The sequence below is a fragment of the Mus musculus genome, chromosome 12 (genome assembly GCF_000001635.26).
Source record: "Mus musculus strain C57BL/6J chromosome 12, GRCm38.p6 C57BL/6J".
NCBI lineage: Eukaryota > Metazoa > Chordata > Mammalia > Rodentia > Muridae > Mus > Mus musculus.
The window spans coordinates 101,907,226-101,930,493 of NC_000078.6; the positions used below are offsets into that span (position 1 = coordinate 101,907,226).

Below are 23,268 nucleotides of genomic sequence, written 5' to 3' on the forward strand. Positions count from 1 at the left end.
TAATCAGGAGGCAGAGGCAGGCAGATTTCTGAGTTCGAGGCCAGCCTGGTCTATAAAGTGAGTTCCAGGACAGCCAAGGCTACACAGAGAAACCCTGTCCCGAAAACAAAACAAAACAAAACAAAAAAAGGATGAACTCATTCTGACTTTGTTTTCATTTAAAGCAGTCAAAGGACTGAAAGATGCAGCTCAGATGGTACAATATCCACCTGCTGTGTGCAAAGTCCTGACTTAACCCCCACTACCAAAGAAGTAATGACTCAGTGAGGAGTCAAAGCCGAGTCAGGTAGAGGGAGGTGCATACCTGCAATCCCAGCACTTAAGAAACTGAAGAAGGACGAAAGGATGGACCATCTAGTGATTGCCATATCCAGGGATCCATCCCATAATCAGCTTCCAAACGCTGACACCATTGCATACACTAGCAAGATTTTGCTGAAAGGACCCAGATATAGCTGTCTCTTGTGAGACTATGCCGGGGCCTAGCAAACACAGAATTGGATGATCACAGTCAGCTATTGGATGGGTCACACGGCCCCCAATGGAGGAGCTAGAGAAAGTACCCAAGGAGCTAAAGGGATCTGCAACCCTGTAGGTGCAACAATATTATGAACTAACCAGTACCCCGGAGCTCTTGACTCTAGCTGCATATATATCAAAAGATGGCCTAGTCGGCCATCACTGGAAAGAGAGGCCCTTTGGACTTGCAAACTTTATATGCCCCAGTACAGGGGAATGCCAGGGCCAAAAAGGGGGAGTGGGTGGGTAGGGGATTGGGGGTGGGTGGGTATGGGGGACTTTTGGGATAGCATTGGAAATGTAAACAAGGAAAATACCTAATTAAAAAAAAAAAAAAGAAAGAAACTGAAGCAGGGGAGCTGAGATGGAAGCCAGCCTGAACTGTAGAGTTAATGTCTGTCTCAAGTAAGTGGATGGAAATTAAAAATAAATAAGTTAGTAAATATAGTCAGGGCCCAGAAATGCCAAAACGGTACCACTAATCCTGCTGGAAACTAGCATCTCCAGAGTTACATTCTTCTTCTTGTCTGCATCTGAACATTATAAAAACAGGGCAGGAGATAGAGCTATGTTAGTCCTGGCTTGAGAAGTAAACCAAAGGCCCAAGCTAGAGAGATGGCTCAGAAATTAAGACCTCTAGCTGTTCTTCCAGAGGCCCTGAGTTCTGTTCCCAGCACCCACATCAGGCAACTCACAATCACATATAACTTCAACTCCAGGTGTCCAATACTCTCTTCTGACCTCCAAGGGTACTGGCACATACATGTGGCAAACACACACACACACACTAGTCAAGTCTATTCAGAGAAAACAACAAACAAACCAACAAGAATGGTCTCCAGAGGTTCATACACTTGAATGTTTTGTCAGCAGGTGGTAGAACTGTCTGGGAAGGATGGAGGTGTGGCTTTGATGGAGAAGGAATGGTACTCCAGGCAAGTTTGGAGATTTCAAAAGCCCATGCCATTCCCAGTTAGCTCTCCTTCCTTCTACCTGGAGCTTGTGGACCAGATATAAGCTCTCAGCTACTGCTACCAGCAGCACACCTGACTGCCTGCTGCTATGCTCCCTGCTCTGATGTTCACAGACTCAAACCGTCTGGAACCATGAGCTCCCAAATTAAAAACTTTCTTTTATAATTTGCCTTGGTTATAGCATTTTGTTATAGCAACAGGAGAGTAACTAAGACACCCTCCTTCTACACCAAGGAAAAGGTCAAATCAGCATTCAATGTCATCAGTGCTAAAGCTGTTAGAATATAGAGCACTGGCAACCAACTCACCCCGTGTGGGGTCAGAACACTTGGAGGAAGTCTCTGACACATGAGCAGGGTTATATAGAAAACCTGGCTTCCAGGGAAAGGAGGGAGTGAAGACTTTCCATGGAGAGGCTTGGAGTGGTGGAAAACCCTAGCAGAGTTCTGTGTGACAGAAGCTTTGGGAACAGACTGCACTTGTACAACAGCAGACATGGAAACTCGTATGGCACCTAGAAAAGACAGTTTGAGTCTAGAGAGAACAGGTCTGTGACCTCCAAAACAAGAGGTTTGGCTTTTTTCCTGTAAATCAAGAAACTTTTAAGCAAATTTATTTTTAGACTGGAAGCACAAGAGAAAATGAATGAAGGACCAGACCCAAGAGAGTCAATCTGGGAGAGAGTGAGGGTCTGAGCTGGAGTAGCAGTTACAAAGGAAAAGGACAACTGTGACACAGGAGGGACACGTTCAGTGGCCAATTTGAAGTAGGCAAGAAAGACACAAAACAAAGATGACAAAGATTCCTAGCTCAGAAAAATCAGCAGCTACCCAAATCACTAGAGCTGAGACTATAAGCCAGGCTTGGTGTTCTGTGCCTTCAAGCTTAGCACTGCAAAGGCAGATGCAGGCAGGGCTACAGAGTTCAAAAAAAAAACAAACAAACCCAAAATTGATACTACATGAAAGTGAGGCAGGAGAAATGCTATTTGGGATCAACCTTGGGCTATACTGCAAGTACCAGGCCAGCCCAGGCTACAGATAAGACTTTGTTTCAAACAAAAAAAAAAAAAAAAAAGAAGGAAGGAAGGAAGGAAAGAAGGAAAGAAGGAGAGAGAAAGGAAAGGAAGGGAGGAAGAGAGGAAGGGAAGAAGGGAAGAAGAAAGAAAGAAAGAAAGAAAGAAAGAAAGAAAGAAAGAAAGAAAGAAAGAAAGGAAGCAAGCAAGAAAGAGGGAGGGGAGAGAGAGAGAGAGAGAGAGAGAGAGAGAGAAGAAAGGAAGGAAGGAATGGGGCCATCCACCTCAAAATTATTAATTCATGGGCTGGTGAGATGGCTCAGTGGATAAGAGCACCCGACTGCTCTTTCGAAGGTCAGGAGTTCAAATCCCAGCAACCACATGGTGGCTCACAACCATCCGTAACGAGATCTGACTCCCTCTTCTGGAGTGTCTGAAGACAGCTACAGTGTACTTACATATAATAAATAAATAAATCTTTAAAAAAAAAAAAAAAATTATTAATTCAGAATTCCTCCTGTCAAAAGGAAATGTAGGGACAAAGAGTGGAACAGAGACTGAAGGAAAGGCCATCCAGAGACTGCCCCACCTGTATGGGGATCCATCCCATATACAGACACCAAACTCAGACACTACTGCAGATGCCAAGAAATGCTTGCTGACAAGAGCCTGATGTGGCTGCCGCCTCCTGAGAGGCTCTGCCAGAGCCTGACAAATAGAGGCGAGGCAGATGCTCGAAACCAATCATTGAACTGAGCATGGGGTCCCCAATGGAGGAGTTAGAGAAAGGACCGAAGGAGTTAAAGGGGTTTGCAATCCCATAGGAAGAACAAAAATATCAACCAACCAGACCCCCACCCCAAAGCTCCCAAGGATTAAACGACCAACCAAAGAGTTCACATGAAGGGACCCATAGCTCCAGCCACATATGTAGCATAGGATGGCCTTGTCGGGCACCAATGGGAGGAGAGGCCTTTGGTTCTATGAAGGCTCAATGCCCCAGTGTAAGGGAATGCCAGGACAGAGAGGTGGGAGAGGGGGAGCCGGGGGGTGGGGCACCCTCATAGAAACAGGGGGAGGGGGAATGGATAGGGGGTTTCTGGAGGGGAAACCGGGAAAGGGGATAACATTTAAAATGTAAATAAAATAGTCAATAAAAAAAAAAAAAAAGAAAAATGGTGAGTTCTATTTGTTTAAGAGTGCAGGAAGCTCTCTGGTGAGGAGAACAAAATAAACTCTTTATCAGGTTAGTTGGTAACTATTTTCCAGTTTAAGGTCAAAGAAATACCAGATAGTTCCTATCTATAATACAGTGAGAATCTAGTCTTTCCCATAGCTATCAGCCCTTTTCTGCTTTTAAAGTCCCATGGCTCTTTACTGGACACATGAAGGCCTCTTGTTCTCATTGTCCTAAGTCATGAACCTTACCAATCAACAGAAGCCCAAGAAGTAAGACAGGTTTGGGGAGTGATCCAGTTTTCCTTCTAAATATAATGACTTTTTCTATCAAACCATTTTACTCTATTTCCATCCAATACGCACAGCTAATAAATCATGATGAAAAAACAGGAGTTGGGAGTATAATTCAGTGGAGTGTGCTTACCATGCATGAGGCCTTGGGTTCAATCTCTAGCTAGTCTTTCCCACAGATTAAACCAGAACAGTAAGCTGTTCATTTATAAAGAAATAAGACTGTCCTAGCGTGGTGGTACTCACTTGTAATGCCGGCACTGAGAGGCAGGGGCAGGAAGACTGGCAGCTCCAGGACACCCTAATCTACACTGCAAACCTTGACTAAAACTTTAAAAGTATATATTATTATTATTGTATTATGATATGGATGTGTGTCTGTGCACAATTTGGGTGCCTACTGCCTGCTGAGGCCTAAAGGTGACACCCGAGTCTCTGAAAACAGAATGAAGTTGTGAGCTAGCTACCTGCCACTGGGTGCTGGGAATAGAACCTGGGTTCTCTGAGAGGGCAGCCAGTGCTCTTAGAGGCTGGATCTCCTCACTTCCTTGCTTAACAAATGTCAAGAAATCGGAAGAGTAATTAACCTAACCACTGATTACAATCGAATTCTAGGTCACTATTCATTAGGACGGCAAGATGATGACTTCAAAAATAAGGGAAGGAGCCTGGCCAGGTGAATGGGTGAGTAAAGGTGTTTGTCGTTCAAGCAAAGTAAAAGGAATTCCATCCTCAAATTCCACCTAAAGGGGAAAAGAGAACTCCACAATGTTGTCTACTGGCCTCCACACACGGGCGATGAGGTAGACACTCATGCATATGTGCATCATTTACACACACACACACACACACAGAGAGACAGACAGACAGACAGACAGAGACACCACAATATTTTTCAAGTTTTAAAGTGAGTAAAGGTAGGTAAGATTCTCAAAAGATAAAGTTCTCCAAAAGTATGGGAGAATGTGCCATCCTACACAAAACTACGTTTTCAGCTGCAAAGTGTCTTCAAGATGAGCAAAATTAGAAAACAATTGAATAGAAAAACAGCCCTATTCCCCTAACAACGTGCTAAAGCCAGATCAAGTGTTTAATCTTGAGTAATTAATGTTACAAAGTATTTGGGGGGAAGGAGGGCAATTGCCATACTTTAGTTGTCATACTAAAGGAATAGGATCAAAGTGAGATCAGCCCCCAAACTATGGGCGAAGTAAGTAATAGGCATGGGCCACCCAAATAACCCTATTCGGCATAGAAACAGCAGGTCCACTTCGCTGAGCTATCCAGCGTATTCAATGAGGGGAGAGGTCCAGAATTCTCCACCGTGGTCCTGAAGGCTGGAAAAGCGGCTACGGAGGTAAAGGGAGGAGAGCAGAGAAAAAAGCGTGGAGTGACTCCTTCGGGACCCGTCCGCGTCTGCCGACCGACCGGACCCGGAACCAAGTGGATCCCAACCGAGCCCCACCGCCCTCGCTCCAGCTGTTACCTGGCACATCCTCCGTGCCCTCCAACAGCATATCCTTCGTGAAGTTCGAAATCTGGCCAGTGAGGGAAGCCAGGCTGCCCCCTACTTGACCGAGAGACTGGCCCAAGCCGGAGCCGAGGCCCCCGAGCCAGGACGACATCGCTGCGGGTGGACACGTCCTCTCCAAATGTCCCTGGACGCCGAAGCTGGTGCGGATCCAGACGCTGAGGACTCGCAGGACACGGCACTCCCACCAACGGCCGCGTCAGAAAGCCGAGGCCCGGCCTGACGCTTCACCAAGGGTTCGCCGTTGTGGACACCGTGGGCCCCGCGAGGCCTCTGCTCATTCCCACGGCTTCCCGCCGTGCGGCTGCACTACTTCTTTCTCAGCTTTACTGACTTTCCTCAGTTTCGTGGGCCAGTCCTGCCAACTCAACGCCGGCCGCCATGACACTGCCGGGAAAGCGGCAGTGACCATAGAGAAGCTTCGCGATAGCGTAGAAGGGCCGCTGCCAGAGGCGTCCCGGGCGCGAAGGACCGTGGGATCGCGGAGGACCAAGTAAATGGGCCAGCCAGATCCGTGACTTCCGCGTAACCTGCGGAACTTTAGGTGGAGACCGAAAAGGCAGTGGCGGCGGCGGTGGCTCTTCCCACCTGCGCAGCTGCTTTTGTTTGTAAGAGGAAGTAACCCTTGACAGTGCCTTCTGATCCTGTCTACAAGAGCTATTGCATCGCTAGGATTCGATAGGGTCGTCCCACCCCACAGGGAAGCAACCTCAATCCATCTGCATTACTCTATTATCCAGCGTCTGCGGATATAAGAGCATCCGTGCCAGAGGGTTGGAAACGAGGCTACAAAGCTGAAAAAGCGGGTTGCAATTCAAATGTCCAGGCAGAAAACCCTTGTTTTGGTGTTTGTTTTCAGTTACCATGCACTTAAAGGATTGTGGGATCCCATGACCGCCTCTCAAATGATCCCTCTCTGAATAATTTTCACCAGATATCTATTTGAATTTAGGGGTTGCCTCCGAGGGTTTTTCAGCTTCCGTGTCCCAGAACAAGGAATTGGACAGAGACACGTGGCTAGTAGTAAGGAAGACAAGAAAATGAAGAAAAGACACACACCCAAGAGAAGCAGCAGGCCAGAACACTGTCATTGGGGGTGGGGTTGACGAGCTACACTTTCAGCTTGAATGATGGAGAATTTTTGGTGCTGAAGATCAAATCCAGAGACTTGTACAGGCATTGAGGCTTTTCGGCTTAGCCACATCCTCAGCCCTTGTTTGAGATAGGCTCTCCTATAATCCAGGTTGGTTTTGAACTGATGACCCTTCTGCTTCTACCTCATGAGTACTGGATTACAAGAATGTACCATCATGCCCAATACAGTGTTTTTAAGTGTAGTATATATAGTCGTCAAATGATTTAACATGTCTACTGTTAATTCTGGGCACTAGGGAATGTTAGGGAGAAAGTAAAACAGGGTAAGGTAAGGAGAGTATGGGCATGCCACAGTAGGTTGAGCCCTGGGGATGTAGAAAATGGCTGAGGACTCCACAATAAGATAATCTTGCATAGAGACTTGAAATGAGCAAGTGAGAGATACAGCTATGGGGGGGGGGCGCTCCCATATAGCTTATCTAGACAATAAGACATAACTGAGTATAATAAAGTCCCTTTGGCTGGAGGCCCCTGGCAATTTTGAGAATTTATAAGAAGGCAAGGATGGCTTAAGAATGAATTGGGGAATATTTGTAAGTATGGACCCAGAAGGCATGAAGAAGTTGAGTCCCAAGGGCCCAGTAGCCCATGAACAGGACTCTGGCTTTTATTCCGTCTAGAATGATGAGTGATGAGTGACATGAATTTAGTTGGGTTCATGAATGACTGAAAAGTTTAGCAACTGTAATCTCCTTTTTTCTGTAGGTATAAATCCTCTAAAGCTCCGTGTCTGCTGGAACATGGTCCAAGAATGAAATCCTGTGAGAATTCTGGGTGCTTAGGAGAAAACTCTAAGACAAGACCAGAATCTCATGACCTTATAGGGGAATTTTAATCCAACACCATGGGTGCTCTGACAAGGGATCACATCCAAAGATCTTCTAAGCCCACAGGAACTGGGCAGAATACAGAAAAACCCTGGAATACAGTATGGTCTGGCTGGAATACAGACACACCCTTAGTACACACCTCTAATCCCTAACATGAAGATAAGGCAAGTTTGTAGAAGGAAGCAGCCTTGTTTGAAAGTGATGTCTAATTAAGGGACAATGTGACGAACCAGAGAAAGATTTGACAGAATGAGTCAGAGATAGGATACATCCAACTCACAGAACAGCAGAGGAAAGAGGCTACGAGAGAGAGAGAGACAGAGACACAGAGACTGAGACAGGGAGACAGGTGTGTGTGGAGATTTTACCAGGATGGTTTTACAGAAACAGGTTAGACACAAGTGATGACAGAAGGAGCCAGAGAATGAGAAGGAGCCAGAAGATTAGAACATGTTGCCAAAGTGAAGTATAAAGCCAAGCAGAGCAATTCAGTCAGAAACCAAGAGAAGACTGAATCAGTCAGCTTGGAAGATTAGATTGTACGCAGAGGCTTGAAGCTTCCTAGCCTAGGCCTAGGGATAGAACAGGCAAACACTCTGGGCTCAGCCCAAGCCCTGTATTCACACAGCTTGGCTACAGCTCTCATGTCATCCCTTCATCTGAAGAAATGAGTGACATTTACATGACCTCAGCTTCCTCAAAACCCCTGAACTGGAATGTGCTTATGTGTGCCTCCCAGGTGTAGTGCATTGAGTGAATTTACTTCAGATTATTCATTGCAACTGGCTGTTGGTATTTATTTAAAAGCCTCTATGGGAAAAACACATGTTCTTGCATGGTGCTTGCCCTTGTGATTGACTGTACACTTTGCTCATGTGCCTCTTAATCTTCATAGTATGATGTCTGAAGACCGGAATAAAGTTGTCTATTGCGTGAGATTTTAGTCTGCCTCATTTTACAGCTCCATTCTCCAGGCCTCACCACTTCTAGAGCAGTAAACACACGTCGATAAAGTCACAATGTGCTACAAAATCAATGGAGTTAATGAAGAAGATGCAAATGTAAGATTTGCACCATTTTTTAGGACAAATGAATGATAACATTTGGGCTAACATCTAAATAAGTGCTTCTCAACCCTCTTAATGCTGCAGCCTTTTACTACAGTTCCTCATGTTCCTCATGTTGTGGTGTAATGTTGCTACTGTTAGGAATCTGGCTAGAACCATAATGTAAATATCTGATATGAAAGATATGTGATATCCAATCCCAAAGGGGTTGAGAACCGCCCCCCCCATTCTAAAACTTCATTCAGGGTTTTTTTTTTTTTTTATAGCCCAAGATCCTTAATGTTATACCCCGATAAGTAGTATGCTATCGTGAATGTACTTCAAAAAAAAAAAAATAGGAGATCATGAGAGGAGACTGTCAAAAACTGGGCTGAAGAGATAGCTCAGTTAAGCAACATGCTTGCTTCACAGACATGAGGACCTAAGTCTGACTACCACATCCACATAAAAAAGGTAAGTCATGTAGCATAAGTATGTGCCACGCTGCTGGAGAGACAGGAAGGGCACTGGGGCTTGTTGACCAACCAAGCAAGCCTAACTGGTAAACTCTAGGTCAGTGAGATACCCTGCCTCAAAAAAGAAGTATGGCTTTCCTGAAGAGAGCACCTGAAGTTGTCTTCTGACTGCCACATGAACACACATACACGCACACAAACATGAATATACATGCATTAAAAAAAATTATCAGGGGCTGAAGAGATGGCTCAGCAGCTAAGAGCACTGACTGCTCTTCCGAAGGTCCTGAGTTCAAATCCCAGCAACCACATGGTGGCTCACAACCAACCCTAATGAGATCTGACCCCCTCCTCTGGGGTGTCTGAAGACAGCTACAGTGTGCTTACATATAATAAATAAATAATTTTTAAAAATTTATCAGAGCCCAGACATAGTGGTGCATGCCTTTACTCCTAGCACTCAGGAGGCAGATGGATCTCTGTGAGCCCCAGGCCAGCCTGGTCTACATACAAGCTCAAAGCTATCCGGAGTAACATGATGAGATGTTGTTTCAAAGTGAGATGTCTCAAAATAAGTTGTCAGAAATTAGTCATTATTGAAATTAGGTTATGAGTATACAGTTGTTAATCATACCAGTCTTGTTTTTATAGATGCCTGGTTTTTTCTAGTAAGTTTAAAAAACAAATGCACTTAACATTTGAGTTTAAAATACTGTTCTAGATTGCTCTTCTGTTGCTGTGATAAGCACTATGCCAAAAGCAAGTTGGAGGAGGAAAGGGTTTATTTCATCTTGTTAACTCTCAGGTCACTATCTATCACTGAGGAAAGGCTGGGCAGTAACTCAAGCCAGGAACTGAAGCAGACATCATGGAGGAATGCTGCTTACAAGCTCACACCCAGGTTCATAATCAGCCACCTTTCTTTATGGTACAGGCCCACCTGCCTAGGGATGGCACCACCCACAACAGGGAAGGAAGCTCATCTTTCTGCACCAAGTAATTTTTTAAAAAAGCCTCAACAGACATGTCCACAGCCCACTCTGTTTGAGGGACTTCTTCAATTGAGGTTCCCTCTTCCTAGGCAGTCCAAGTTGACAGTTAAGATTAACCATCACAGACAACTTTCCCTTTTCTTGCCAAACACCCCCAATAGCTAGACTGAGCCAAGTATCTCATCACTCAGGAAGTAGCAAGACCAACACAGCACAATTAAACCCAACACATCAGGAAGAAGCACCATGCCTCAGAAAAATACTGCCATCTGCACCACCTCCACCTTGCTATGTTGCCTGAGCTTACCACCTAAACCAGGCTGGCCTCACACTCTAGACGGCTACCTATCTCTGCCCTCTGAGTTCTAGCAATAGACACGAGCCACCCACCACCCCAAGTATTTTCTCATTAATACTATACAAACTACCCATTTCCCTTATGAAAAATAGATGGATATTTTTGTATTTTCTATGTCCCTACTCTCTTTCCTTCTAGGTTCTAAATAGTGTTATTTTTATTATGATGAATGAGAAGTCATCAATGCAGAACTTGATGTGGTCTGAGTGAGATGTCCTCTCTGGAGTATTATTTGAATGCTTGATTCCCTAGCTGGTGGTGGTGATGAGGGAGGAGGTAACGGAACCCTTTAGAGGTGAGGCCTAGCTGCAGGACCAGGGGCAGGACTTGAAAGGTTACAGCCCACCCGCCATTCCAGTCTAGTCTTGTCTCCTGATCTACCAAGATGGAGGATGTGGTAGCTTCAGGTAGCTGCTAGGCTTTCCCTGCTGTGATGGCCTGTTCCCTTGAAAACTGAACCCAAAACGACCACTCCTAAGTTATCTCTTGTCAGGGGTTTTGTTACAGTGGCAAGAAAGGCAACTAATAAAGTAGCCCTTGCTCATTGCTACTGAGCCATGTACGGACACATCCCTCACAGGACAGACCTGGAGGCCGTCCATATATTTTGAATGATTAGTATCATTCATGGTTGTTTCATAGAATCTAGAACAATGCGTGGTCCACAGCAAGCACCCAGATTGTTCACCGAATACTACCTGTATTTCTGTGGTGACCTGAGAGACAAAGGGTAGCTATGGTCCTTGGCACAGGGTACAGAATGGTAGAGGGAAAAAAAAAAGCTAGCCAAGAAACGTAGCACATACGGTAAATCATGCACTCAGGTGTGGAAAGCAGGAGATCCCAGATGCGCCAGGTAATTAAGGTTCTACAGATGACGTCTCAAAAGAACAAAAGCAAGCTACTAATGTGCTTTGTCTCTCAAGGTTAAGAACAAGTGAACAAATATTCAAAACCATATTTCAAGAAGAATGTGGAATTCTATTCTTGGAAAAGATCTGAGGAGAGGGTGCACGTATAAAAGTCATTGGGTTTAGTCCTAAGCAATGAAAAGATCACTGTGGAAGGCTCTTATGTCTGGGATCAGGAGACGATGTATTCTGACAGAAATCTGTGAGGGATTCACAGACTGCAGCTGTGTAAAAACAAACAACTCCACAGACAGTGCTTCTCCAAGTGACAGCTCCAAGTCCTGGTACAGCGGGGTCTGAACGTGGCCTGAAAATGCATTTAGGAAATGCTTCCAAGAGACAGATAAATAGCTTGCCTCCCACCAGACTTTGAATTAGAAATTAGAAATAGAGAAAGGTTAATAGAAAATCATTCTCTTTATTTAATAATCTCTGATATTTAAAATACAACTCATTAACACACATCACCAGAACCCTCAGTGTTCAACAGGGCTTTGGAAGCCCGGCTTTCAAAGGAGCCGACAGACGGAAGACCTGTGGAGTGGCAGCCGACACTTGAGGCACAGGAGGAAGGGCTGCAGAGTTGAGTCCTGAGGGAACTGCTCGGCCACAGTGCATCACATTGACAGAAGACAATGCCTTTTATTTTCACGGCTTTTGCACTTGAGTTTCATATATTTTATTTATACAGAACAGTCTTTTTTTTTTAAAAAAAAAGTTATTCCTATTAGTCCAGTGTTGTAGAAATTTGATAAGCACATTTCGAATGTCTGTCTTCCTTGAAAAAAAAAATCATTAAAAAAATTCCAGGAAATACCACCTTTAAACCATTCAGAGACAAGTGAGTCCCACCTACCCAGCTGCATTTCCCACACACTTCTCACTAGTGCCTCACCCACAACTGTGTACTGGTACTATTAAACCTCCATACATTTAGGAACTAGCTAATTTTTTTTTTGTGCTAATTCTTAAAATGACAGACCATTTTAGGCACACACACACAAAAGTATTCCTCAAATTAAAAAAAAAAATATCCTTTTCATTCATGATAGACTACAACAAAACCCTTTTAATATGTATAAAACTTTGAAAAAATACAAAATCAATTTGTCTCTTTAATTATAAACAAATTAGGGATGAAGGGAATTTTTATGTTAAATATGAAAAACAACAAAAATACTACTGATCCAATCTGGTTTTTCTTAATTAAGGTCACATATCATAGCTCTACACTTGTTAGGACTAAATTACAACAAACATTCACTTTGAAAGTACTTCCTTTCATGTCTCTCTAAACGTAGGTTACACTGTGAGCCACTGCTCTCCTTTTGCAGTGTTAGAGACTGAACCCAAGGCCTGGGCCACTAGGTAACTGCTCTACCACTGAGCACATCCACACTGCCTAACATCAAGTCGGATCTGGAGGTTTCAACACTAACTGAAACCTCTCACTAATTTAAAACACCCAGATTTCCTAGCTTAAGACTCTCAGATAGCACATTTGGGTTCCGCACTGCCCTGTCTGGCCTTAGGCAGGGCACAGGGCCAGTTCTAAGAATTTAGTAACTCTTGGCACAGCATGACTTAAATAGTATCAAACATGTGGGTATTCAAAATGTGTGGCTTAGACTCTGACACGAATAAAACTTACTTCACTCAACCTGATATTAAGTAAAACAAAGCAGACTACTCCTTTGAGAATTCATGCTCATTAACTTTGGCTTCATCAAGAAAAATCAAGTTTTCAGGAAAAAAAGAAGCACCGCCTCAGACAGTCTGTGAGGTGTAAGTTATTTGGCCAAGGCTTAAAACTTTAGCATGGAGTTCACCTGCACTGACTGTATCAAACAACTTAAATCAGTGAAATGTCTGCATAGTACTGTCGTTGGGGGTGTAGATTTATGGTTTAGGCCAAAGGACAGCTATTCTGAATTTTGAAACATAGATAAGCTCATGACATCCCAAAATATGAAAGTGATCTTTCCAAAGGTTGGTTTGTTTGTTTTTTGTTTAAGACAGGGTCTTACTGTGCAGCTCCAGAAAGTCTGGAACTTACTATGTAGACCAGGCTGGCCTTGAACTCAAGAAGAAATCTGCCTACCTCTGCAGATTTCTCCTAAGTACCAGCATCAAAGGAACACAGCACCATGTCTGGCCTTCCAAAGGGTCCTTACACTTGGTTATAACACTAGCATCACGGCTGTACGCATTTTATCTGGCAGAACAAGTTACAGATTTAAAAAAAATGATTATCAGTAGTTTAGTATTCATTACATACAATACATTTAAGTATTCCAATTGGTAAAAAAACAAATGGAAAAGTTAGTCGAGTCTGTGACCAGCCGTGGCAGTGGAGTCCCTTGCCCCTGTCTGTCCTGCAGTACTATAAACAGCAACTCCTGGTTATGAATTAGAATGTCATAGAACTCCTACACTTTGGATACTGTGGCTAGAATAAGCATTGGCATCTTTTCATACTGGCTACTCATTAATAATGAAATCTAAATGTTTAGTAAGCCTAGGTCAACCCAAAGAGGATGGCAATTCAATGGTGATTTTGGATCTGCCTGGACAATGCCATAAATATAACAAACTAAAAAGCTTCACTCAAATAGATTCAGTGTGTGCTCAGTTTCTCTTTAAAACATTTCTAATAAAAGACTAACATGCTGTATTTCATACATGATTTAAGTAGGGTGTGTTATATGAACATTTTATAAACTCTAAAGTTAAAGCTGAAGTGTATATTGGCTTTCTCATTTTTCATCAGGCAGCACACCAATCTAAATGTATGGAAAGTTTAATGTGATTTTTCAAAGGGTAAAGGAAAAGGGCCAATGAATGTCTAGACATGTGAGCAGCATACGGGAGTAGTTACATACTTCAGTATAGCAATCAACTGTAAGCAAAGTCCTAACTCTAACACCCTACAGCTGCCCAACTCTTCTGAACCTTTGCAATTACTGAAAGAAAACTTCATAGATTTTAAAATAGGACTGCCTAATTTTTCATGAAGCAAATTTTTAAAAAACAACTGTAGTTGGCACAAAATGGCTAAGAAAAACAACAAAAAGCAAACAAGGAAACCCCTGTTCTGGATCTGGGGATATAGCTCAGAGGTAGGGCGCTTGCCTAGCACACTGGAGGCCCTGGGTTCAATCCCTCGCACAACCAAACCAAACCAAACATCCATCCTATCAAGAAAAAGCTATTTCATAAGCATAAATAAAAATATTTGTATCTTTTTCAGTTAGACAGCAATAAATCCTACATCCAAAACTTTCCCTGATAAAAACGTGTGCAGAGCACACACCAGTAGAGCACTATAGCATGCTGCCCCTTCCTAAGCTGGCTACAATCTCTTCTTGGACTTTACCTATGTACAAGTCACCATTCAAAGGGGCTTCAAAGGGGAGGGAGGGGAAAGCAGGTATCAGGGTATCTATGACACCATGACAAAGACACAGAGTTAATTTCCACCCAAATCATACCACGTATTGACCCAGCAAGACTAGCTCTGCATCCTGCTTAATGTTTATCAAAACTAAGGACTTTCCTATTTACAAACAGACCCTTTAAGCTTTGTGACTTCTGTAATTCTTAAGCGATTTAAACATGATTGCAAGGGTCAACCCACAGTATTATTTAAATATATTTTATTAGTAAATTACTTTCAGATTCTAGACCATCATCCTAGCAGCCTATTTTCTACTAGAAAAAGAAAAAAAAATATTTTTAATTTTTAGAAAGTGAAGCAGGCATCTATTTTCCAGGACTTAATCGTGATTAGAACACAAAGCTCCTGTCACAGATGAAAAACTAGGACAAACCCACCACCAGGACTGAAGGGCGAGTTTCTCCTGTGGTGCATTCATGGTGCATGTTACGTAGAAGGAAATCTGTTTGTGTCCTCTGCCTCCTCTTTTCTCAGCTGGAGAAGAGAGGAAGGAAGGTACAGGAAGGGCTCCAGCCAGGAGTCAGCCACTCTCAGGGCATCCAGACAGAGCACGCTCACGTGCTCAGTTACAAGAACAGAGCTGACTGCAGAGTAGAGGAATGCAGCACAATTAGGAAATGTGATCCCACTAACAAAGGCTTTAAAAGCAACACATCACCACATTAGAGAAAATACCACCAGGAAGCATCCACGTGCCCGACATATGTATGAGAAGACAGACTGATCTTTCTGTAACAAGACATATAAAAGACATTTCATAAAAGGTAGGTCTGAAATGAAGTAAAAGCTCAAGTGAGCCAAGCCACCCCCAATGCAGAGAGAAAACGAAACATTATAGGATCAAGTTCTGTGGCAAGAGCTAATCAGTTGGTCCAAAAGAGCCAACAAAAATTCCATAATTTCAGTCAGATATTGCACATTTGAAAAACAAAACGGGACATTTAGAAAAGTTTCTTTCATTGCTGACTGCCTCTTTGGCTAGTATCTCGATCGTTCCTTAGTCCTATGACACATTTCTGCCTTTCTGCTTACAAACCACTACAGTGTCTTTATCTCTTCTGGTGAACATACTGCCAAAGTGGCCCTTACACTGTAATCACACAGACAATGTTACAAAGTGTGAGTAGCAAAATGACTTTTAAAGGTACTATTTTTTTCTTTCTGCTTTCAAGTTGTCTTTAGCAGTTTCTAAAGACATGGTCACAGCTGCCCGAAGCATGTCCTCTTCACTCACAGCGTCGCCTCCTGGGAAAGAAAACAGAGTTCTCAGAACAACTTCTGCAAGATCCCCATCACTGGCAAACTTCTGAATAGAGCTATAGCTAAGTTGGTAGAACGTTTGCCTAGTATGCGCAAGGCTCTGGGCTCAATCCCTAGCATGGCATAACACGGGAAATGGAGGCACACTCCTGTAATCCCAGCTCTTAGGAAACAGAGGCAGGAGAATCAGAACTCAAGGTTGTCCTTGACTATATATATAAAACATTTGAAGCCAGCCCAAGCTACTTGAAACCTGTCCAAGATAAAGGAAAAAAGAAAAAGCAAATTCTTAGCAAACATATTTCTACTTGAATACTAGTTTGTTTTTTTTTTCCCCACAAAGACTTTGTTAACTGTGTGTAACTCTGTGGGCATAGTGTGCCATGACATGTACAGACAGAGTTAGTGCCCGCTTCCATCACGTGGGTTCTGATGGTTAGATTAAGATTGTCAGGTTTGGCAACTAGAGATAGCTTCTGAGTTAGGTATGGGAGATGGCGTTCACTCACTCCCCCCTCTTAGCTGCGAGACACCACAAGGCTTGACCTGAGCACCCTGCCACCATTTGTGAGTTCATCCGCGCATCAGCTCTGCTGTGTCGGGAAGGCGCTGCTTCCTGGTGTCTTCCGCCCCCACCAGCTCTGACCATCTTTCTGCTACCTTTCCCTCAAAGTTCCCTGAAGCCTGAAGGGCAGGGTTTGATGACACATCCTGTTTAGTGTATTCCAAGCCAGTTACTCATTTGTTCCCATCCACTGCAAGTACAAGCATCTCTGATGGTGGCTAATCGAGATGCTGATCTGATTGCCAGCCCTGAACAGCCATCCCTTTCTTTAACTGCTGGAGACATTTTTGAAACTCTTTCCCAATCCTAGTAAGTATGTAAGTCCAGCATATGTAGTCCTGGATTAAAGGTTTCTTTCAGCATGGGAACCACATTATCCACTGTCACTCATAGACACCTCCCACTTCAAATTGCTGTTCTTTGAAGAACAGTTCTTTCTTTGATTAGTTCTTTCTTTTGATTATGCCTTCAGTTTTCAGAAGTCCTAGTAAGTATTTCTTTTCGTTTACATAAATTTGAAGTTCACTCAATTTCTTCCACTTGCAGGCTTCTAGTTTCTGTTCAGCTGAGACGATGAAAAGATCATCAGATGTTTTCACCACCCCTTCTGCTTCCAGTTAGGAGGCTCCTGTGAGTTAGGCTGAGCTAATAATGTCAGATGCCTCCAGCGCTCTGCTCATTGGCTACAGTCAGTTTGCCGTGTTGATGGGAAGGATTTCTACATGCCTGTCATCTAGTCTACCAGCTTTCTATGCTAAGTCCATTCACTGAGCTTTTACATTTCAGTTACTCTTCTGCTCTAAAATGTGTGAGATGCAGGTGGCTGCGGGTGACCAGAGTCTCAGCACTCCAGAGGCAGACGTGGGACAATAGTGAATTCACAGCCAGGCTGGGCTACAGAGTGAGACTGCCTCGAAACAGAACAAAACAAAACAAAAAACCAAAAAGCAATGCTCAATTAAAATTGTCCACGTGGTTCCTTCTTTCATGGTTCCTGGAATAACAGTGGTTTGTTTCCAAGTGAACCCTGGGTACTTGGGTTTTGTCACCTTGTGAGTTTTAATGAAATCTTCCTTTCGGTGAGCCTCCTCTGATACAGGCATCTGTGTAGGATATATGCACATTGACCGCAGGTGCCCAAGTAGGACAGAGGTGTCAAAGCCACCTGCAGCTGCATTATAGGATTCTGTGTAATGTGCTCTCTAGTGCAAGACACATCTCACATCCACAATCCTTCACCAGTCTTTTTTTTGTTTTTTTAAGATTTATCTATTTATTTATTTTATGTATGTGAGTACATCAATGATGTCTTTGAACATATCAGAAGAGGGCATTGGATCCCATTATAGATGATTGTGAGCCACCATGTGGTTGCTGGGATTTGAACTCTGGGCCTCTGGAAGAGCAGTCAGCACTCTTAACTGCTGAGCCATCTCTCCAGCACCCCTTCATCAGTTTTTTTTTACTGTTTTTGTGTCACTCTGAGAGCTCTGCATAGATTCTATGAAGTCCTCTGACAGACAGGGCTTCTTCTCCATTCAGCTTCTACCAATACTTGACTCGAGCTTAACAGCTGCTGTCTGGAGGATGGGTGAGTAGTCACCTGGCCTCCAGCTGTTATCTAGACTATGCTAACGAGATGGTTTCCTTTACTAAGTGGTGAAATGTGTTTCCTTTCCACTTACTATTATTTATTACCTCTAATCATCTCTGAAGGATTTCTCAGGAATGTGTCAACTGTGAAGTTAAAGTACTATGTGTGCGATTTTAGAACCAACCAGGGCATGGTGGTGCATGCCTGTTCCTGTTACTTCTAAAAAAGCCCAAACCGAAGACTCATGAATTTGAAGCTAGTCTGGGCTACACAGTGAGTTCCAAGCTAGCCCTAGCTACATAATGAAACTGTCTCAAAACCAAAACTACATTAAATAAATAAAATCCAAACAACTACCAAGTGTCTATCTCCCTTATAGTTCAGAGGAAATTGGTATATTACAAATTCATTTTTAAGAGTTTTATAAGCTGGGCGTGGTGGTGCACGCCTTTAATCCCAGCACTTGGGAAGCAGAGGCAGATGGATTTCTGTATTCGAGGCCCGCCTGGTCTACAGAGTGAGTTCCAGGATAGCTGAGGGCTACACAGAGAAACCCTGTCTCAAAAAACCAAAAAACAAAAAGAGTTTTATAATACAATTAAAGAAGAAAAGGGGGCTGGAGAGATGGCTCAGTGGTTAGAAGCATGGGTTGCTCTTCCAGAGGTTCTGAGTTCAATTCCCAGCAACATTTATAATGGGATCTGATGCTCTCAGCTGGCATGCAGGCATACATACAGACAGAGCACTAATACATAAAATTCATAAATTTTTAAAAAAGGAAAAGCCAGGTGGTGGTGCACATCTTTAATCACTGTGCTGGGAGGCAGAGGCAGGCAGATCTCTTATGACTCTATGTATGGTTTACAGAGTGAGTTGTAGGACAGCCAAGGCTATACAGAGAAACCCTGTCTCAAAAAAAAAAAAGAAAGAAAGAAAAGAAAAAAAAAGAAAAAGATAGAAACAAACAAATAAAAAACCCAATATAAAGAAGGAGGGGGAAGAGAAAGAGGAGGAAGGAGAGGAGGAGGAGGAGAAATATAAAGTACAATTGACGAGGATCTTGGGTATCGAGTAAAGCATCACTGTGAATGGACAGAAAGCAAACCTTGGTCGCTCCTACGTCCTCCTGAACTTGTGGTCGGTCTTTCACGTGGATATGAAAGGGGTCCAGGTCGGTCTACCTCCTGCTGCTGCTGCTGTTGCCTGAAACATTCAAACGTGAATATCTGTTAAAACAACGCATAGGAGATCTGCCAGGAGAGCAGGCAATCACGTAGGAAATAAGCTGTTCCATGAATCAAAATGGTCACTGCCTGAATACCTCAGAAGGTGAGAAATTAGTTTAATAATTACAAGTATAAAAATGTCAAAGTTCTGATTCAAAAAACCTACACATTTGAATTATCAGAGAAGAGGTAGGTATTTGCACTTTCTGTTCAAGGTTCACTAGTAGTGATTCTTACACAAATGAGTGTTGGTTTATATATCTTTATCACTGTTAGAAGCCACTGGAAAACACCTTTGATAAGACAAACTATCTCACTTTAATGTGCTTTCCCGGGCTGGCTCCCTCGCTGCCACTCAAGCCTGGATTTACTAAGTTTCTCCCTGGAGTCCCTCTCCGACTATCCCGTTTCAAGCAACCTCCTGGCTTTCTCACTATTTCATTTTCATTCTCGGCACAAACATACTGTCTTGATACTCTGTCTGGTCTGTAAGCAATGAGAGCTCAACCTGATGCTGCTTACCTGTGTCCCAGTACCTGAAACTGTGCCTTGTCACACAGCAGCTTCATCACAGACTTGAAGAATTAAAGACATAGAAATGACTATATTCAGAACCACTGTATGTTGTGACCTGTGATTTGATGTTACAGGGGATTACAGTGAAGAGATTGCCATGAATCTCAGAAGACACTTTAGATTTTGAAGCAGTCTTAAGACCAAGAGACTATGGTGACCTTTGAAGTTGGACTATTTTGCACTATGACATGGCTACAAGCTTGTGGGGACCAGGGACTAGAATGTAATAGTCTGAATATGAATGGCCCCACAGGGTCATATAGGTGTGATCTTACTGGAGGAAGTGTGTCACTGGGGGTGGACTCTAAAGTTTCAAATGCCTATGCCAGGCCCAGTCTCTCTGTCTATGGATGCCGATGTAGGACTCTGAGCTACTTCTCCAGCCCATGTCTACCTGCATCCCGCCATGCTCCCTGCTGTGACAGTGGACTAAATCTCTGAACTGTAATCCAGCCCCAATTAAATACTCCCCTTTTTGAGTTGCCGAGATCATTATGCCTCATTACAGCAAGAGCACTGGCTAAGACACTGTCTCAAAGCAAAAGTAGCGAAGCTCATTGTGACACATGCCTGCAGTCACCCAACTGGCCAAAGGAAAAGGAAATCTGAGCCCAGGAATGGAATACCAGCCTTGGTAACATATCAGTCCCTATCTCAAAAGCAACAACAAACAAAACAAAACAACACATTGCAGGAATGTATCCTTGTGTTCAGAAAATGTATGCTGAATACCAAGCTATAATAAGAACACTTCCAGACGCCTCTGGGTAAAGTGTATTGCGAGGGGCAAGCAGCTCTGCACACTAGTTCTGCTTTAAACACACAAGAGAGCTAAAAACCAAGAAAACCCATAAATGACATAGAAGTCAGATTTAAAAGTTGTGTGATTTTAAAAGGACCAAAACTTTAAAACTAAGTTATAGTTAGCATACTTTTTTCCTATTGTTCTTCTCAATTTTCAAACGGTCTCTAGTCCAGGTTGGTAGCCAGGATGGCCTTGAACTCCAGGAGCTGCCGGCCTCCCCTCCCAAGGGCACCCTGCCTGTCCTCCCCAGGCTTGAGTTTTTAAAGTGAGCGAGCAATAAAGTTAACCCAGATTGTAGGCACTCCACTTTCCTCCTGTTGGCCTTTGAGGCAAAATACTGACTTCCTGATGCTACAAACCTCTATACAAGGGTGATGTGAAGGGAGGCCTGAGCTCTGCGGATTCTATGTGTGAATGCAACTTCAGAGAGTTACCCTTTAATTTACCTTTAATTTTTCACTTAATATTGTACATATTCATGGGGTTATTATAACCTTACATTATGCAAAATGAGAACAGAAATCAGCTGCCAACCCTGACCCAACCACTGTGAAGCCCTGAAGATGCTGCTAGGGAATGAGTCCCTCAGAACCTCCCACCATGTCTTCCTTCAGGCTTACAGCAGTACAGAGCTAAAACCTGGTCTCTGGCTGCAGACTAAGAACCCACATGAGCTACAAAAAGCATAAATGAGTCAGTGAGACACACTGTTTTCCTAGTAAGCAAAGTCATGGAGATTCAGCCTTGAATCCTGCCTCACAGCTATTTCAGTGGAACCAGAAAGTCTTGACAACTATATCATAGCTATACATAATTTCTGGGGTTTTGCTCGTTTGTTTGTTGATAAGATTTAGTTAGGGACTGGAAAGCTGGTTCAGCAGTTGAGGGCACAGGCTGTTCTTCAAAGGACCTGGGCTCAATTTCCAGCACCTATAGGGCAGCACAAAACCATCTACAATCCTGGTCCCAGGGGGATCTAATATCCTCTCTGGCTCCTCAGGCACTACATGCACGTGAGACTGATACATACATGCAAGAAAAACACCCATACATATAAAAAATTGAAGAAAATGTTTTACTAATTAAATATGTTATATAAAAGATCTAATGTTTTAGACTCTGTGTGTGTGTGTGCTCACGTGCATGCATACGTGCAGGGGTGTGCACTCGCACATACCCTCAGGGGTGATAATGGAGTGCAGAATCCTCTGAGTCTTGGGTGATTATGAGCCATAGGGGTCGTTCTGGGAACTGAACATGGGCGCTCTCCACTGACCCCACCACCCTAATCAGGCAATGGTGGCAGCCCTTCTCACAAATTGGTCTATATTTCAAAAGCCTGGCTCAGAACAATGCCTAAGATTGTTAAGCCCCTAACTTAACTATTAGTTAGTGTTTCGCTTAAACGCCCCTACCTATTTGTGTCTCTTAAACTGAACTGTCTGATAAACTAGGTCACACCATGAAAGCTACAGTGCAAGAATAAGCAGTCAAAGCATCACAGGACTCCTTGGCTACGAATGTGTGTTATTGTTCTGCTGGGAAACACCGCTTCTTGTAGCAGATAGACCACGGCATTCAAAGCCATCCTAGAGAGGACGTAAGTGATGCTGACACACATCTGTAGAGCATGCAGCAGCCGACAGTCTTCAGTCCCATCACTGACTCCTATGCTCCCAATAGCAGGTGTTAACAATGCCGGAGTGGACTTTATTTACACATCACTGCTAAAAAAAATGTCATGTCAAGGAAACATTACTTAGTAACCCTTACTCATAAGCTATGAATTTATAGTAGGCTAATTTTTAGTAACATTTTTACCTAAGAAAAGAAATCCTATAATGTGTCATATTTCATATTTCCATTAAGTATGAGGCCTTCAGAGGCAGTGGGGAGACGAGGGAAGACTGCTGACCTGTGAGTAATAGGCTGACAGCAGGGCCAGCTTGGAGGGAAAGAAGGAAGTCAGAGTCTTAGAGCCAAGACAGAGCCTAGAGAAACAGGGAGCTATTCCAGCTAAGAAATGGAGGGTTTGAGGAAAAGGCAAGCGCAGGAAGTACTTTAACCAATGAGCCACCCTCCAGCACCCCTCCCCCACCCCACCCCCACACGCACACCTTCTTCTTAAAATCTGTAGTACACTAGTACATTATTTCTTTAAGATTTGTTTTATGTCTGAGAGTACAGTGTAGCCGTCTTCAGACACCAGAAGAGGGCATCAGATCCCATTACAGATGGTTGTGAGCCACAATATGGTTGCTGGGAATTGGACTCGGGACCTCTGGAAGAGCAGTAAGTGCTCTTAACCAGTGAGCCATCTCTCCAGCCCACACTAGCACTTTTAAATACTAGTTAATGTTAAAAATAAATACTACAAAGTTAACCCTTAATTCATCTTGGCTATCTGTGACTAGGTAGAATATTCTAGCTGTCTAAGCTCTCAGCAGAAGATAAAAGACTAAAGCTAGAAGCAATCTTTAATACACAATCTACCACTAGAAAAGAGGC

General features: G+C 43.4%; 2 protein-coding genes and 1 long non-coding RNA gene across 11 annotated transcripts in view; 1 reads left to right on the top strand and 2 right to left on the bottom strand.

Annotated features, from left to right (window-relative positions):
- Window positions 1-5,946, bottom strand: part of Trip11 (thyroid hormone receptor interactor 11) — a 79,127-nt gene extending 73,181 nt beyond the window's left edge. Inside the window, exon 1 of one of the 4 annotated variants that reach the window (XM_006515382.4) lies at window positions 5,465-5,934. In XM_006515382.4, the coding sequence (XP_006515445.1) occupies window positions 5,465-5,603 (139 nt within the window). In that variant the 5' untranslated portion in view covers window positions 5,604-5,934. Of the gene's footprint in view, window positions 1-5,464 lie in introns of all 4 variants that reach the window. The other 3 variants (XM_011243986.2, NM_028446.1, XM_006515383.3) reach the window with 3 other exon arrangements.
- On the top strand, window positions 5,442-8,428 carry Gm20036 (predicted gene, 20036). Its single transcript, NR_152255.1, has 2 exons — window positions 5,442-6,752; window positions 7,370-8,428. It is a non-coding gene; the product is annotated as a predicted gene, 20036 (long non-coding RNA).
- A 3,247-nt stretch (window positions 8,429-11,675) lies between these two features.
- Atxn3 (ataxin 3) overlaps window positions 11,676-23,268 on the bottom strand; it is a 40,221-nt gene continuing 28,628 nt past the window's right edge. For 4 of the 6 annotated variants that reach the window (XM_030246522.1, NM_029705.3, XM_030246525.1 and 1 more), the window contains exons 10-11: window positions 19,259-19,356; window positions 11,676-15,979 (exon numbers count right to left, since the gene is read on the bottom strand). In XM_030246522.1, the coding sequence (XP_030102382.1) occupies window positions 15,882-15,979; window positions 19,259-19,356 (196 nt within the window). In that variant the 3' untranslated portion in view covers window positions 11,676-15,881. Of the gene's footprint in view, window positions 15,980-19,258; window positions 19,357-23,268 lie in introns of those variants that run through there. The other 2 variants (XR_003949979.1, XM_030246524.1) reach the window with 2 other exon arrangements.